The 17,955-nt window shown below is 43.8% G+C and overlaps 1 protein-coding gene across 1 annotated transcript in view; it reads right to left on the reverse strand.

Moving 5' to 3' along the window:
• Nucleotides 1–203: 203 nt before the first annotated feature.
• The window catches only part of cox16 (cytochrome c oxidase assembly factor COX16), a 46,726-nt gene continuing 28,974 nt past the window's right edge, over nucleotides 204–17,955 (reverse strand). Inside the window, exons 3-4 of the mRNA XM_080203060.1 lie at nucleotides 7,292–7,360; nucleotides 204–564 (exon numbers count right to left, since the gene is read on the reverse strand). Coding sequence (XP_080059186.1) covers nucleotides 448–564; nucleotides 7,292–7,360 — 186 coding nt within the window. The 3' untranslated portion in view covers nucleotides 204–447. The remainder of the gene's footprint in view (nucleotides 565–7,291; nucleotides 7,361–17,955) is intronic.

A 17,955-nucleotide genomic window follows, 5' to 3' on the forward strand; every position in this document is an offset into this window, starting at 1 on the left:
CGACAGGCTCATGACAAGCAGCATCTTGCACAGATCCAGGGCCATGTTAATTTAGTTACTGCAACTGGTTGCCAGGAAACAGGGGGAAACGGCTGCTGCTAAAGAGCAGAGCACCAGTACAGACCAGAGAAATAAACAGAGACATTGCGTTTGGCTGCAATTTCTGACACCGAAGGCTCAAAACTCACTTTGCAAATTGTGCATCCAATGAAACAATTTTATTATCAAACAAAAAAAACACACTGATATTTCAGATGGGATTTACAATATAACCCACACATCCTCGTGTCACCTCTGATTTGCATTGTAAATTACATTCCCAACATCATTCAATCATTGCGACAATTTGTTTCATGAAAGCCTGGCAGCTCCCAGCTTCAGTTCACCCTCAGCTGTGTGTCTCATTGCCAGGTGTCACCATACAGCCATCGGTGCTTCACGTTAACGCTATGTATCATTTGCCTTTAGCTTCTTCCTCTGCTCCTCTTGGTGAGTTCGAGAATCTTCCCAGGGACGTGGTCCTCGGATGTTTACCCAGTCATCCAGGTTCTGCTGCTGTAGCTTCTGTTTTTAAAAAGAGGTCACATTCTCAGAGCCTTGCACAACCAGAACCAAACCCTAAGCGAGAGCAAAGTGTACAGACTATGGAACATCTTTTAAAAATTAAAGTTTACTTATTAATCACAAGTATGCTTACATTCACACTGTGAAGATCCTTTAGTCATCACACTCCGGTGCCTGTTTGGGTACACTGAGGGTGAATTTAGCACGGTCAATTCACCTAACCTGTACATCTTCGGATTGTGGGAGGAAACTGGAACATCCGGAGGAAACCCACGCAGACGCGGGGAGAACATGCAAACTCCACACAGACAGTGTTGGGTCCTTAGCGCTGTGAGGCAGCAGAGCTAGCCACTGTGCCACCCCTATGGGGATAATGGAAATGGTAATATTTCCGTGGATTGAAGGACATCATGAAGCATCATGCCCCCTCCATTAAAAAAGCACTAGACTTATCACCACCTTTGTAATTACAATAGTATCCTAGAAGCCAATGCTTCCTCTGTTCCGCAGGTCTGCGTTTCCATGCATTTCTACACATGGCTGCTCAGGCTACAAGATGTGGCAGCACTAAGGTTCAATACTTCTGTTTTTTATGCTCTTCAGTGAGAGAAGATCAAGGTAGTCTCTCAGGAGTTATTTACCTTTCCTCCTGAGCTCTGGATACCTGATGTGAAAGCACCCCACAGGAATATAGGAAGTAGGAGCAGAAGTAGGCAAATTCAGCCCTTCGAGCCTGCTCTGCCATTCAATCAGACCATGGCTGATCTCTCCCTGGTCTCAAATCCACCTCCCCACCTGTTCCTCAGATCCCCTTATCCTTTTTTTAAAAATCAGAAATGTATCTATCTCCTCCTTGAAACCATTCAATGATTCAGATTCCACCACACTATGGGGCAGCGAGTTCCACAAATTCACCACCCCCTTGAGAAGAAGTTCCTCCTCATCTCAGTTTTAAATCTACTGCCTCTCAAACTATACCTGTTACCTCTTGTTAGAGATTGCCCCATAAGAGCAGAAATCTGGTCTATGCTTACTCTTTCAATTCCTTTTAGTATTTTTTGTACCTTGATCTCATCCTTCTAAACTCCAGTGAGCACAAGCCCAAACTATTTAATCTCTCCTCATACATCAACCCTTTCATCCCCGGAATTAATCTGGTGATCCTCCTCTGAACTGCCTCCAATGCCACCGCATCCCTCCTCAAATAAGGAGATCAAAACTGGACACAATACTCCACTTGCGGTCTCACCAACATCCTCACAGCTGTTAAAAAGCAAACAGGATTCGCTATCCTCTCGCCCTTGTGTGAGGCCACGAGCACACACTTATTTAAAATACTGCTATCCATATACTAACTTGCACCATGTCCTATTCATCCATCACCCCTGTGTTCACTGGCCTACATGGCCAGCAAGGTGGCACAGTGGTTAGCACTGCTGCCTCACAACGCCAGGGACCTGGGTTCAATTCTGGCCTTGGATGACTATCTACGTGGAGTTTAAACATTCTCCCCATGTCTGCGTGGGTTTCCCCCATGTGCTCCGATTTCCTCCCACACTCCAAAGATGGGTGGGTTAGTTGGATTGGGCATGCTAAATTGCCCCTTAGTATCCGAAGATGTGTAGGTTAGGTGGATTGGCCATGGTGAATGGCCAAGGTTGTGGCTTAGGGCCAGGGTGGGCAGCCCTTGAGGCGAGTTGGTGCAGGCTCAATGGGCTGTGGACTTTTTCTGCACCGTAGGGATTCTATGATTCCGGGGATTCTGCTTAGGGAATCTCCAAGGCCACCTTGCTCCAACACAGCAGTATATTGAGCTTGTGAAAGGGTCTTTGAGGGAGGCATTTACTTGAGAGTGGAGCTTTTTGCCAAGAGCTAGTGATGCACTGTTTAAAAGTGGGAAGCCACATATTCAGACATTACATCCACTCGAGCTGCACTTCCCAGGTACAAATGTAAAACCAGCTCACCGTACTGCGTGTGTCTCCCTACTGAGTTAATATTGGTAAAAATAAAGTTGTAATAAAGCAGGAAAATTATGCTGCAGCTTGCCATCGTAGCCTAGTTCATAAACAGGTGCTGTTGTGTTATTTAATTGTCTTCAACTTAGAATTTCCCTTTATAGAGGTGAAGTGGATCACAGGAAATCATTTTATACTAATCTAGGCATAAATTTGATTTGATTTAATTTATTGTCACATGCATTAGTAAACAGTGAAAAGTATTGTTTCTTGCACATTGGGCAGACAAAGCATACCGTTCATAGAGAAGGAAAGGAGAGAGTGCAGAATGCAGTGTTACAGTCATAGCTAGGGTGTAGAGAAAGATCAACTTAAGATGAAGTAGGTCCATTCAAAAGTCTGGTGGCAGCAGGGAAGAAGTTGTTCTTGAGTCAGCTGGTCCATGATCTCAGACTTTCGTATCTTTTTCCTGAAGAAAGAAGGTGGAAGAGAGAATGTCCTGGATATGTGGGGTCCTTAATTATGCTGGCTGCTTTGCTGAGGCAGTGGGAAGTGTAGACAGAGTGAATGGATGGGAGGCTGGTTTACGTGATGGAACAGACTACATTCATGACCTTTTTGTAGTTCCTCACAGTCTTGGGCAGAGCAGGAGCCCATACCAAGCTGTGATACAACCAGAAAGAATGCTTTCTATGGTGCATCTGTAAAGGTTGGTGAGAGTCGTAGCGGACATATCAAATTTTCTTCAGTGCAAGATCCAATCACACATGGTTTGATGCAGTATTTTTTTTAAAATTCTAGCTGTAAGTCAGAAAATCTTTGTTTCTCCTGCACGAGTCAGATATTGAAAATACCATAGGAGTTTGCCTCCTGTGTTACACAGTGCAGGTCACATAGCTCACAACTTAATTAAGCAGAATGAGAATTTCCAATGGAGGACACAAGTCCTCCTCATGGGACAGCGCTGATATAGAGGTTACTGTAAGCAATCCAATGGCTCGTGGTGGTTCAGCATTAATCATCGTGCTAACGTCAGTCAGTTACAGCAGCCTAAGTCCGCCAGTGAGCATTTCATTTTCCTTCCTCCCTGCCAGACTGTCCCCACAAAGACTATCATAAGGATGGTGCATTATAACAGTCAGGGGAATGCAATAAGAGTCAATGGAGTGAACGGCATGGTGGCAGAGTGGTCAGCATTACTGCCTCACAACACCAGGGGCCCAGGTTCAATTCCTGGCTTGGGTCACCGTTTACGTGGAGTTTGCACATTCTCCCCAGTGTCTGCATGGGTTTCCTCTGGGTGCTCCGGTTTCCTCCCATAGTCCAAAGATGTGAGAGTTAGATTGAGTGGCCATGCTAAATTGACCCTAGTTCCAGGAGGATTGGCAGGGTAAATATTTGGGGTCACGGGGATAGGACCTGTGTTGGATTGTTGTCGGTACAGGTTTGATGGGACAAATGGCCTCCTTCTGCACTGTAGGAATCCTATGGATCTGCTCTGAACCATGACATTAATCCCAGATATAGAGGGGTTTTCTTATCAGGGGAAGTCAAGTAGGTTGGGCACATAATTGTTGGTGTTTAGAAGAGTGACCGGCGACCTAACTGAGTCTTCAGGAGTGGCGATGGCTTAGTGGGATTATTGCAAGACTGTTAATCCAGAAAGTCAGCTAATGTGTTGTGGACCCAGGTTCAAATCCCATCATAGCAAATGGTAGAATTTGAATTCAATATAAAAAAAATCTGAAATTAAGAGTCTACTGATGACCATGAAACCATTGTCGATTGTCAGAAAAACCCATCTGGTTCACTAGTGCCTTTTAGGGAAGGAAATATGCCATCCTTACCTGGTCTGGCCTACATGTAACTCCAGAGTCACAGCAACGTGGTTGACTCTCAACTGTCCTCAGGCAACTAGGGATGGACAATAAATGCTGGCCAACCAGGGATGACCATATCCCATTAATGAATAAAAGAAGTCTAGGATTCTCAGGGGGCTGACAGGATAGATGTGAGAGGTTGTTGTGGGTGTGGTATAGGACTAGAGGGCATCATCTCAGGGTAAGGGGTTGCCCATTTAAGATAAGAGATGAGGAGGAATAGTGAATCTGTGGAATTTTTACCACAGAGGCTGGGTCATTAAGTATGTTCAAGGCTGAGACAGATTTTTAATCAGTAAGGGAATCGAGGGTTATGGGGATAAGATGGGAAAGCAGAGTTGAGGGTTGTATTAGTCATGATCTCATTGAGTGGTGGAGCAGGTTCAATGGACTGAATGACCTACTTCAGTTCCCACTTCTTGTGGAAGAATAAAAAGTAGCATGGCAGACAGGGAATACTGCAAAACTGGAAAAGGAGGGGAAACAATGTGAGGAAAGCCAATGAACATTTCTTTACTCATTCACAGGATGAGTAAACCAGCCAGTGTGCAAACTGAGCCACCCAAACGAGGAAGATCACAGTGTGATCCCGGAAATAGAAACAGAAAATGCTGGATAGGCTGGGTAAATGCACATTTGGCAGCATCTACAGGAAGAGAAACAGAGTTAACGTTTCAAGTCTGTTTGACACTTCTACAGAACTGAAGAGGGATAGAAATGTGATGAACTATATAGTTGGGAGTGAGGTTGGCCAAGGAGTGTAGGATGGAAGGTCAGGTCAGAGTTAAGGAGAGGTTGGCAAAAAAAATTTGATTTGATTTATCATTGTCACATGTATTAATATGCAGTGAAAAGTATTGTTTCTTGCATGCTATACAAAGCATACCGTACATAGAGGAGGAAAGTAGAGAGTTCAGACTGTAGTGCTACAGTCATAGCTAGGGTGTACAGAAAGATCAACTTAATGCGAGGTAGGTCCATTCAAAAGTCTGATGGCAGCAGGGAAGAAGCTGTTTTTGAGTCGCTTGATACATGATCTCAGACTTTTTATGTTTTTCCTGATGGAAGAAGGTGGAAGAGAATATGTCTGAGGTGCGTGGGGTCCTTGATTATGCTAGCTGCTTTTCCAAGACAGTGGGAGGTGTAGACAAAGTCTTTGGATGGAAGGCTGATGTCATGGTATTAACAGTGCCATTAGGACTGATGAGTTAATAGTGCCATAAAAGTAAGTTAGCAGGAAGTGTGAATAGGAAAACAAAGTTCTGTGAAAGCAAAACTGAAGAATAAGGGTGTGCGCTTGGCATTAGATTTCAGGCTATAGGCCAAGTGCTGGCATTTAAGAGTCAACCACATTACCATGGTTCTGGAGTCACATGTAGGCCAGACCAGATAAGGATGGCAGATTTCCTTCCCTAAAGGACATTAGTAAACCAAATGGGTTTTCAACATTGTTGGTTTCATGTTCACCATTACTACCTATTGAATTCCAGATTTTAGGAATTGAATTTAAAATAAAACAGCTGCAAATGGTGGGATTGAACCGTGTCCCCAAAAGCATTAACCTGGCCTTTTGGATTACTAGCCCAGTGACTGTGAAATATAAGGGCAGGGAGGTTACAGTGGAGCTATATAAATGCTTGTTAGGCCACAGCCAGACCACAGATAAGGTAGATAGAAAGAAACATCCTGCCCCCCCAATAGAGACTGGTTTATAACCAGGGAGCATAGATTTAAGGTCGGGGCAGGAGATTTAGGGGGGATTTGGGGAAAAATGTTTCCACCCAGAGGATGGTGTGAATCTGGAGCTCGCTGTCTGAAAGGGTGGTACAAGCAGGAATCCTCACAACATTTAAGAAGCATTTAGATGAGCACTTGAGACACAAGGCTACAGGAGCAGATGCTGAAAAATGGCATTAGATAAGTGCTTGATGGCAAGTGCACACAGGATGGGCCAAAGGACCTATTTCTGTGCTGTAGAATTCTATGGCTGGAACATTACAGCCAGCAGGACTTTCCCATCCCACTGCAGTGAACAGAGATTGGGCTGGGTGCTAAATTCTCTGACTTCGCTGCAACGGGAGCATGGCATGAACGGCCGATAAGTTTGCACCCTACGACTCTATGACGTTATCAACACGCCATCATCTCCCCCTTTCTTATGAAGAAACTTTGTCCATTTTTTATTACAAAACGGCAAACCAATTTTAGCCGACCCAAGCTAACAGGCACCAGACTGAAGGGAAAAAGTAAAAGGTGGCTGGGGGAACCTTCAGACTGCTGGCCAGGGGATAGATTAAAATGAGGACCATAATCTTGAGAGAGAGCAGTGTGAGGGGATGACCAAGAAACAAGAAGGCACCATGGAGGGTAGGGGAAGGTCAGAAGTACCATCAAATGATGGTACCTTAAGACTCACACAGTGGTTAGTACTGCTGCCTCACAGCGCCAAGGATCTGTGTTCGGTTCCCGGCTTGGGTAATCATCTGTGTGGAGGCTGCACATTCTCCCCGTGTCTGCATGGGTTTCCTCTGGGTGCTCTGGTTTCCTGCCATAGTCCAAAGATGTGCGGTTTAGGTGGATTGGCCATGCTAAGTTGACCCTTAGTGTCAGGGGGACAAGCAGGATAAATGCATGGGGTTATGGAGATAGCGCCTGGGTGGGATTGTGGTCGGTGAAGACTCGATGGGCTGAAAGGCCCCTTTCTGCACTGTAGGCTTCTATAATCCGATGATGTAGTCTATTGAACATTGTGCATTGTGATGCATCCAGAAACATTGAACCTAAAGGAATAAATAACTAAGATCACAGTAAAATGGCCTCAGGCTGAGATTATGGGCATTAATCATGTTGACACCCGTTGTTCAGTGCTACACAAGTTTTATACTCCACCTGATACTCAGAGTCGATCGTCGTATTATTTTTATTCTTGTTCAATTGAGCTTCGAGGTGCGGATCAATCTGAAAAGCGGAGGAAAGACAAATGATTTAACGTCAAATAATAAACTCACAAGGAAGCTTAAAGCAACTGCAATCATAATCTGTTGGAACGCAATCAGGTTACAATATTTATTTCGGTCAGATTCAGAGCCACTTGAACTTTCATGGCATTCCTAAAAATGATTAGCATATTGCACTGAAATGTGCAGTGACCCAGAAGTTTCAGCACACTGGTCTTTATATATTAACATTTAAAAGCAGGGCTGCTTCAGTTGGCTGTCTCAAAAAGCACCAACATACCATATGAATACAAACAGTAGCCCAGCCAAACTTGCTGTCGCCCACACATGAATGGGGAGGCGAAGGCCTAGTGACATCATCGCTAAACTATTAATACAGAAACTCAGCTAATGTTCTGGGGACCCGGGTTCGAATCCAGCCACGGTAGGTGGTGGAATTAAAAATCTACTGATGACCATGAAACCATCATCGGAAAAACTCATCTGGGGGGTTCACTTGGGCAGCATGGTGGCACAGTGGTTAAAAGCTGTCACCTCAACTCCAGAATCCTGTGGTCCCTGGCCTCACAGCACCAGGGACTCGGGTTCAATTCCAGCCTCGGGTCACTGTCTGTGTGGAGTTTATATGTTCTCCCCATGTCTACGTGAGTTTCCTCCAGGTGCTCTGGTTTCCTCCCACAAAGATGTGCCGGTTAAATAGATTTGCCATGCCAAATTAACCCTACTGTCAGGGGGATTAGCAGGGTAAATGAGGGTTACAGGAATAGGGTCTGGGTGAGATTGTGGTCAGTACAGTCTCGATCAGTTGAATGGCCTTCTTCTGCACTGTAGGGAGTCTATAAGTAATGTCCCTTTAGGGAAGGAAATTTGCCGTCCTTACCCAGCCTGGCCTACATGTGACTCCAGAGCCACAGCAATGTGGTTGACTCTCAACTGCCCTCCGAGGGCAACTAGGGATGGGCAATAAATGCTGGCCAGCCAGTGACATCCATGTGCCATGAATGAATTTAAAAAAAACTTCCCCTCCAAGAAAGGTCACTGGATAGCGATAAAAACAGGATTCAAGACTTTTCCTCAACTCAAAAATGTGTTGTCAATCATACTATTGCAAAACCATCCTTGAGATTAACCAGCATTGGGCTCGGATCTTCCATTCTAGTCTTACAACAATCAAGAATAAGAGGTAAATTGACCAAAACCGGAAGGGTATTGACAGAATGGATGTGAAGTGGATGTTTCCTCTTGTCAGAGAATCTAGAACTAGGGTCACAGTTTAAAAGTAAAGGGGTCGCCCATTTAAGATAGAAGTGAGGAGGATTTTTTTTCCCTCAGAGGGTTGAGAGTCTCTGGAACTCTTTTCCTCGATAAGTAGTGGAAGCAGAGTCTTGAATATTTTTATGGCTGAGCTGGATAGATACTCGATTAGTAACGGGGGGGGGTGAAAGATTATTGGGAATAGGCAGGATTGTGGAGTTGAGGTTACAATCAGATCAGCCAATGATCTTATTGAAGGGTGGAGCAGGCTCGAGGGGCCGAGTGGCCTAATTCTTACGTTCATCACATTCAGGCAGCTTTTACAGCCGCTGTTCTGGAACCTCCTTTCATTTGACTTAAACTCCGAGTGCAAAGTTGCTTGTAATTGCTGATTATGTGATCTTTGAGAGATATTCAACATAACAAATTCAAGCAATTTTTTTCACATGTTGTTTGAAGTTCTTTTGTGGGACATGGACGTTGCTGGCTGGGTCAGCATTTATTACCCATCCCTAGTTGCCCTTGAACTGAGTGGCTCGCTCAGCCATTTGCCATTTCAGAGGGTAGTTGAGAGTTAGCCACATTGCTGTGGCTCTGGAATCACATGTAGGCCAGACTGGGTGAGGGCAGCAGATTTCCTTCCCTAAAGGCCATTAGTGAACTGGATGGTTTTTTTATGACAATTGATAATGGTTTCATGTTCATCAGTAGATTCTTAATTTCTGATATTTCTGTTAAATTCAAATCCCACCATCTGCCGTGGTGGGATTCAAATCCGAGTCCCCTGAATATTTGCTGAGCTTCTGGGGCAGCACGGTGGCACAGTGGTTAGCACTGCTGCCTCACAGTGCCAGGGTTCGATTACCATCTTGTGTCCCTGTCTGTGCAGAGTCTACATGGGTTTCCTCCGGGTGCTCTAGTTTCCTCCCACAGTCTGAAAGACATGCTTGTTAGGTGCATTGGCCATGCTAAATTCTCCCTCAGTGTACCCGAACAGGCGACGGACTGTGGCGACTAGGGGACTTTCACAGTAACCTCAACGCAATATTAAATGTAGGCCTACTTGTGATTATTAAATCAAAATAAACTTTAGTAGTCTAGCGATAATACCACGAGGCCATCGCCTTCCCTGGGTACGATAATTTAGGCATCTCAATGATGTGCTGAATTAGACAACAGGAGATCCTAATTGCCAATCCAACAAGGATAGAAAGATAAAGTCATCCCCTTCTACAGCAAGTCCCCCATCTTTGCCACTTTGCCTCAGGGAAAGTGAATATGGCCAAGTTTTCAGTTTGACCAAGTGGGAGATGCTCACTCAGATATCTCAGCCAGGATGCTGTGACACGTGACAAGAATCAAGTATCTTCAGTGACCTTGTAGTTAAACAGTGGATCCAGTCACTGTACACACCAGTTAAAAAAATAAAATTGCATTATAAAGGTAACTTGCATACGATTCTGAAGGTCTCTGAGGCAGAGCATTCAAATTTAAATAAGTGCCGTGTAATTGCTTTATCTTGTATTTAAGTGGCAATTCCTTTTTAAACACAAGGTCAAAATAATGTCTGTGTCAAAGTTAGGGTAATTGCTGACTGCCTACATTTAAGCTATTTTGCTTAAATTGAAGATGGCAGTAAAAATTGCACAAGAAGCAATCTGATGATTCATAAAAGAAGCTGGCAATCAACTACATGTGACATTCCCGAACGAGGAAACGTCACTGAAATGTTATCGTGAGAATGTTTAGTTTTGTTCCTGGAGTGGTGATTACTTTTAAATATCTTCTCTATTTGACAAATTAAGATGGGGAGGTCGCTTCCGGTCACGATAAAACTTTGTCACTCTCGAATAGCGCTGCACACAGGATCTCAAGGCTAAATGAGGCCTTCAGATGAAGGAGAATCAGACAGCAGGGACTAATGGGACCAGAATGTGTTGATGTAATTCAGTCACAATTTCACACTGTCACTTTCATACATGTAGAGTTAAATAGGAAGTGAAGTGGTGCATTTTGTTGCTTGGAACAGAGGCGGGACTCGGCCGTAAAGGCTGAGGAGCTACAAGATGTAAAAAAAATGAGGTTATGTTCAAGTTTATTCATTCATCACAAGTAGGCTTACATTAACATTGCAACACAGTAACTTCATTGCAGTGTTAATGTGAGCCTACCATGAAGTTACAGTGAAAACCCCCTAGTTGCCACACTCCGGCACCTGTTCGGGTACACTGAGGGAGAATTTAGCACGGCCAATGCACATAACCAGCACATCTTTCGGACTGTGGGAGGAAACTGGAGCGCCCGGAGGAACCCCACGCAGACACAAGGAGAACATGCAAACTCTGCACAGACAGTGACCCCAAGCCAGGAATCGAACTCAGGTCCCTGGTGCTGTAAGGCAGCAGGGCTAACCACCGTGCTGCCCATCTTTCCACCAGTGCCATCAATTATAGTGCAACGTATTTACAGATTTCATGTTTAATGCAAACATAGGAATTTATAACTGAAAAGGCTTTTTAGCTCATTATAAGGGTAAAATACTGCGGATGCTGGAATCTGAAACGAAGTCAGAAAACGCTGGAAAATCTCAGCGGGTCTGACAGCATCTGTAGAGAGAGAATACAGCCAACATTGAGTCTGGATGAACCTTCGGTAGTGTTTCAACTCTGACAGAGGGTCATCTAGACTCGAAACACTGGCTCTATTCTCTCTTCACAGATGCTGTCAGACCTGCTGAGATTTTCCAGCATTTTCTATTTTTGATGTATATTTATCTTATTCATCTTTTGTGAAAGAAGTTGATATTTCAAACTTAAAATAAGGCCCATTATAACAAAGATTATAAGGTTCACTAGGTTGTCGTGGAGGGATTTTCTTATGAGGAGAGGTTGAGTAGGATGGGGCCTTCACTCATTGGAGTTTAGAAGAATGAGACACAACATTATTGAGACAGATAGGATTCTCAGGGGGCTTGACAGGGTAGATGCTGAGAGGTTGTTTCCCCTTGTGGGAGAGTCCAGGACCAGTGGGTATAATCTCAGGGTAAGGGGTTGCCCATTTAAGACAGAGAAGACGAGGAATTTCTTCTCTCAGAGGGGAGTGAATCTGTGGAATTCTTTAACATCGGGGGCTGTGGAGGGTGGGTCATTAAACATGTTCAAGGCTGAGATAAACAGATTTTTAATCAGTAAGGGAATTGAGGGTTATGGGGATAAGGCGGGAAAGTGGAGTCGAGGATCAGTCATGATCTCATCAAATGGTGGGAGCAGACTCAATGGGCCGAATGGCCGACTTCTGCTCCTGTGTCTTCTGGTCTTATAAGGAAGAAGCTTACTGAAATACTATTTCCAGTACATCACAGTAATGGTCAGACTGGGTTTGATTGCGTGTTCTATTGGGCATGCCAAGTTTACCTGATAAGGATAGACATCAAACTATGGAGAGCCGAGACTCATCCATTAGAGCGGTTTACAATACAAGTGTCTAAATAATCTTGGCCAATGTTAGAAGGCTGCGGAATCTGAGCAAACAGATCTCAGCTGACATTTCAATGCAGAAGATGTCTGTCATGTTCAAACTTATTTTTCTCAGTTGGTCTGCAAAGAATTTTTGGTTCAACTTAAGAATGTCTTTGATATAAGGTCAGGTTCAAGATTGAAATGATGAATTCCCACAGATGCAGTAAACCTTCTGACCTGAAAGCAATAACAAGGAAAAAGTATATATTTTGCGAGCAGCTGGAGCAAAGGCTAGCCATGAATTCTGATGAACTTGCCTGAAGGGTTAGGCCTTAAAAACTGTTTTTGAACCAACAAGCTTGCTCAGGGATAATTAGATGAATGGCTTCCATTCCACAGCACAGAAGTAGTCCTAGGTGACAAATAAGTTGCCACGGCCATGAGCCAAAGTAAAGGGTGTGGTCCACGGCAATTTCCATTGGCAGTGTCTGGTAAAGGGTCAGTTTAAGTTTATTTATTAGTGTCACGAGTAGGCTTACGTTAACACTGCAATGAAGTTATTGTGAAAGTCCACCACACAGTCACCCAAGGCCAGAATTAAACCCGAGTCCCTGGCGTAGTCAGGCAGCAGCGCTATCCATTGTGCCAAATGCCACACATATTGGGAGTCGAAATGTTAACTGTTTATCTCTCCACAGTTGCAGCCAGATTGGCAGAGATTTTCCGGCACTTTGTTTTGAGTTCAGATCACCAGCATTGGCAGTATTTTGCTTTCATTAAAGTGAGGACATCCGTGGCAGAGACATCCCCAATCCTATGGCACTATACAAAGAACAGGAAGTTCTGCCAGTACATTGGCAACAATCCTTTTCCTTCAATTAACACCACCAGAATCAGAGTAACTGATCACTTATCTCTTCAAGAGGTTAACACATTCACCTATTCAAACAAGGTGATTCATTTTACACAGGGCTCTGGAGTAGAATAGAAAGAGACACTATTCCAATGCAAGTATTTATTTTCAAATTGTTAGGGTATCATCTAGAAACCCCAAGGTTTCTAGACCTCAACGATTTTCTATTTTGGCGTTAGAATCATAGAATCCTACAGTGCAGAAGGAGGCCATTCAGCCCACTGAGACCCTATCCCCATAACCTCATGCACTTACCCTAGATAGTACCCCTGACACTAAGGGGCAATTTATCATAGTCAATCCACCGAACCTGCACGTCTTTCTAACTGTGGGTGGAAACCGGAACACCCGGAGGAAACCCACCTGGAGGATGTGCAGGCTCCACACAGACAGTCACCCAACCCGGGAATCGAACCCGGGTCCCTGGGGCCCGTGCCGCCCCATTAGTATGAGGATATGATGTTTTTGATTTGATTTATTATTGTCACTTGTACTGGGATATAGTGAGAAGTATTGTTTCTTGCACACAATATAGACAAAGCCTAATGTTCATTATGAAGGAAAGGAGACAGTGCAGAATGAGGTGTTACAGTCATAGCTAGAGTAAAGAGAAAGATCAACTTAATGCAAGGTAGTTCCATTCAAAAGTCAGCAGGGAAGAAGCTGCTCTTGAGTCGGTTGGTAGGTTGTATCTTTTTCCCAACGGAGGAAGGTGTAAGAGAGTATGTCCAGAAGGAGCCAGAGTGCGCAAGCGAGCAGGAGAGAGAGAGCACATGAACAAGAGCATGAGAAAGCATGAGAGAAAGAGCACGAGAGAGAGAGAGACACCTGTTTCTTCTGACAATCCAGACAGCAACTGTTTGTATTTTAAAATGAAACTGAAACCCTTTCTTGCCTACAAGCCTAATTCATCCCATTAAGCACATGGCACTGTCCCTGTCAATCAACATAATCAAAACTCTACTCTGAAACCACTCGAACAAATTCCTTAGTTAAAACCAGTTACTAGCCAGCATTCTTAGCATATGTTACATGTTTAGCAGACAAATCAACTCTTGTAACAAAACACTGCCTCTTAAAGCAACCCCTTAAACACAAAATATAGGAAACTAGCACAGACGCTGGACAATAAAAAATACTAAGTTTACAAATGAATCTTTTCTTCAAATAATAGCAAAAGAGAAACTATCCCAGAAGGGAGAAAAAAAAAGTAAAACAGGGAAATAAGAATACTAATCTGAACCTGGAGTATTATATGCAGTTTTGGTGTCCTTATCTGAGGAAGGATGTCCTTGCTATGGAGGGAGTACAGCGAAGATTTACCAGGCTCATTCCTGGGATGGCAGGTCTGTCATATGAGGAGAAACTAAGTAGGTTAGGATTATATTCATTGGAGTACAGAAAAGTGAGAGAGGATTTCATAGAAATTTATAAAATTCTAACAGGATTAGACAGGGTGGATTCAGAGAAAAATGTTCCTGATGATGGGGGAGTCCAGAACTAGGGATCATAGTTTGAGGATAAGGGATAAACCTGTTAGGACTGGGGTGAGGAGAAATTTCTTCACCCAGAGAAAGTGATGAATGCTGGAATTCACTACCACAGAAAATAGTTGAATCAAAACTTGCATGATTTCAAGAAGGAATCTTGAAATCACACAAGATATAGCTCTTGGGGCTAAAAGAATCAAGAAATATGGGGAGGAAGGATCAAGAAATATGGATCAGAATATTGAATTCAAAGATCAGCCACGATCAAAATGAATGACAGTGCAAGCTCAAAGGGCCAAATAGCCCTCTCCTGCTTCTCATTTCTATATTTCTATGTAAAGTTTAAGTTAAAGTTTATTTATTCGTCACAAGTAGGCTTACATTCACACTGCAATGAAGATACTGTGAAAATCGTTAGAAATTCATTAGAGTGGCCACACTCCGGCGCCTACATTGAGGGAGAATTTAGCACGGCCGTTGCACCTAACCAGCACGTCTTCCGGACTGTAGGAGGAAACTGGAGCACTCGGAGGAAACCCACGCAGACACGGGATGAACGTGCAGACACCGCAGAGACAGTGACCCAAGCCAGGAATTGAACCCGGGTCCTGGCGTTGTGAGACAGCAGTGCTAACCACTGTGCTGCCGTGTGATCTCCTACACAAAAATAGCAACTTCACCCCAATATATTTTGATAGTGAAGCAGACAATGCAATACTACCCTTGCGAAGCTAATGATTGATTGGTGCAACTAGGACAACAACTTTAGGATATTTGAGTTTAACTGCACGTCTGCTGCGTGCCTGGTTACACCAGTTGCACATAAATATGCAGTTTGTCTCATCAGTAACCTGACAGGAAAATCTGGGCCACTGTGTCCTTGTGGTGTCAAAACTCTGTTTAATAATAAGAACATAAGAATTTGGTTTAGGAGTGGGAATTCAGCCCTTTGGGCCTGCTCCGCCACTCAATATGATTATGGATGATCTCATCTGGACCTCAACTCCACTTTCCTGTCCGCTCCAAACAACCCTTCATCCTGTGACTGAAGTTTGACCTATAAAAAACATCATTACAAGGTTTCAGCAAATCACTGTGGATGCTGAAATCTGAAACAACAGAAAATGCTGGAAAATCTCAGTGGATCTGACAGTGTCTGAGGAGAGAGAACAGAGCCAATGTTTCGAGTCAGGGTGACCCTTTCTGTAGAGGGAGAGTAGAGCCAACATTGAGTTTGAATGACCCTTTGTCTGAGCTCTGACAAAGGGTCATCTAGTCTTGAAATGTTGGCTCTACTCTCTCTCTCCCCATAGATGCCATCAGATTTGTTGAGATTTTCCAGCGCTTTCTGTTTTTGTATTAGGTTTCTACATGATTATCGTAAAAAGATTGCAATGCGATGGATTTATGACAGGACCATTATGTAGTTCTTTACTGAATGATACATAAACAAAATCCTATTAGTTAGGAGCTTGGGTTCATAACCTGCAGACATTATTAGCAAAAAAAAAGCATCTGTTTTACAAAGAAATTTAAAGAGCACAGCTCCAATTACACAAGAATTAAACCACACAGTGTTTCCCAATACGTTCCCCAATGTTTCGACTCAAGCGTACAGCATAGCTGCAAAGGGTTGACCCAGTGCCAGATTTACAGCAATAAGTCAAGTCTTTCAGGGAAACTTGGTTTTGTGGCGACACCTAGCTGGGACGGTGTACACAAATCTGTGAATGTGGTGGGGGCAAGTTGAGGAGGCTGCCCAAAAAGGCAGGTGGAATCCTTGGCTCTATTAACAGCAGCAACCGCTACAACAGCATGGAAGCGCAGCGAAGGTTTGCCAGGCTGGTTCTTGGGATGGCAGGTCTATCATATGAGGAGAGACTAAGTCGGTTAGGATTATACTAAGTCAGTTAGGATTATACTCATAGGAGTTTAGAAGATTGAGAAGGGATCTCATAGAAACTTATAAAATTCTAACAGGATTAGATAGGGTAGATTCAGAAAGAATGTTCCCGACGGTGGGGTGAGTCCAGAACTAGAGGTCATAGTTTGAGGATAAGGGGTAAACCTGTTAGGACTGAGGTGAGGAGAAATTTCTTCATCCAGAGTGTGGTGAATGTGTGGAATGCACTACGACAGAATGTAATTGAAGCCAAAACTTTGTGTGATTTCAAGAAGAAAATAGATATAGCTCTTGGAGCTAAAGGGGTCAAGGGATGGGGGCGTGGGGGGGTTCAGAATATTGAATTCAATGATCAGCCATGATCAAAATGAATGATGAGGCAGGCTTGAAGGACCAAATAGCCTACTCCTGCTTCTAGTTTCTATATTTCTACATAAAGTTAAAGTTTATTTATTAGTGGGAATGAGTGAGGAAAAATTTCTTCACCCAGAGAGTGGTGAATCTGTGGAATTCACTACCACAGAAAGTGCTCGAGTCCATTGTGTGACTTCAAGAACAGTGAAGTTTATTTACTAGTGTCACAAGCAGGCTGGGCTTAACACTGTAATGAAGTGACTGTGAAAATCCCCTAGTCGCCACACTCCAGCGCCTATTCAGGTACACTGAGGGAGAATTTAACATGGCTAATGCACATAACCTGCACATCTTTGGAGTGTGGGAGGAAACCAGTGCATCCGGAAGAAACCCACGCCGACACAGAGAGAATGTGCAAACTCCGCAGAGACAGTGACCCAAGCCGGAAATCAAATGCAGGTCCCTGGTGCAGTGCTAACCACTGTGCCACCAAAAGGAATTAGATATAGCTCTTGGGGCTAAAGGGATCAAGGGATACAGGAGGGAAATGGGGATCAGGATATTGAATTTGATGATCAGGTATAATCAAAATGATTGGCAGAGCAGGCTCGAAGGGCCAAATGGCCTATTTCTCTTCTTTTTTTCTATGTTTCTTTGAAGTTATGCTAAACCTTTGTAAAACATTTGGTGGACCCTCAAGCAGAATGTGTCTCAATTTTGCGCAACACACGTTAGGAAAGATGTCAAAGTTTTACAAAGTGTGCAGAACAGTGTTCCCACAATAGTGCCAGATCTGAAGGACCTCAGGAATGTGGAGGGACTGGTGAAAAGGGGAGATGTTCACCACGGAACCGAAGAGGTGAAGCGAAGATTCAGCAGAAATATTCAAAATCATAAAGACTTCTGGTGGGCGTAAATAACGAAAGTCTGTTTTTTTTTAATTCATTTGTGGGGCATGGGCATTGCTGGCTGGCCAGCATTTATTGCCCATCCCAAGTTGCCCTTGTTCTTAGGGCAGCTGAGAGTCAACCTCATTGAAGTGGCTCTGGAGGTAAATGTCTCTGTCTACAGGAAGAGATGGTGCTCCATAAATAAACACAAATTACTGCAGACGCTGTAATCTGAAACAAAAGCAGAGAATGCTGGAAAATCTCTGCAAGCCTGGCAGCATCTGTGGAGAGAAAAGAGCAGACAGGTCTTCCGGTCTTCAACCCACACAATCTC

This window comes from Carcharhinus amblyrhynchos, chromosome 14 (genome assembly GCF_965287045.1).
Source record: "Carcharhinus amblyrhynchos chromosome 14, sCarAmb.v2.hapA, whole genome shotgun sequence".
Taxonomy (NCBI): domain Eukaryota; kingdom Metazoa; phylum Chordata; class Chondrichthyes; order Carcharhiniformes; family Carcharhinidae; genus Carcharhinus; species Carcharhinus amblyrhynchos.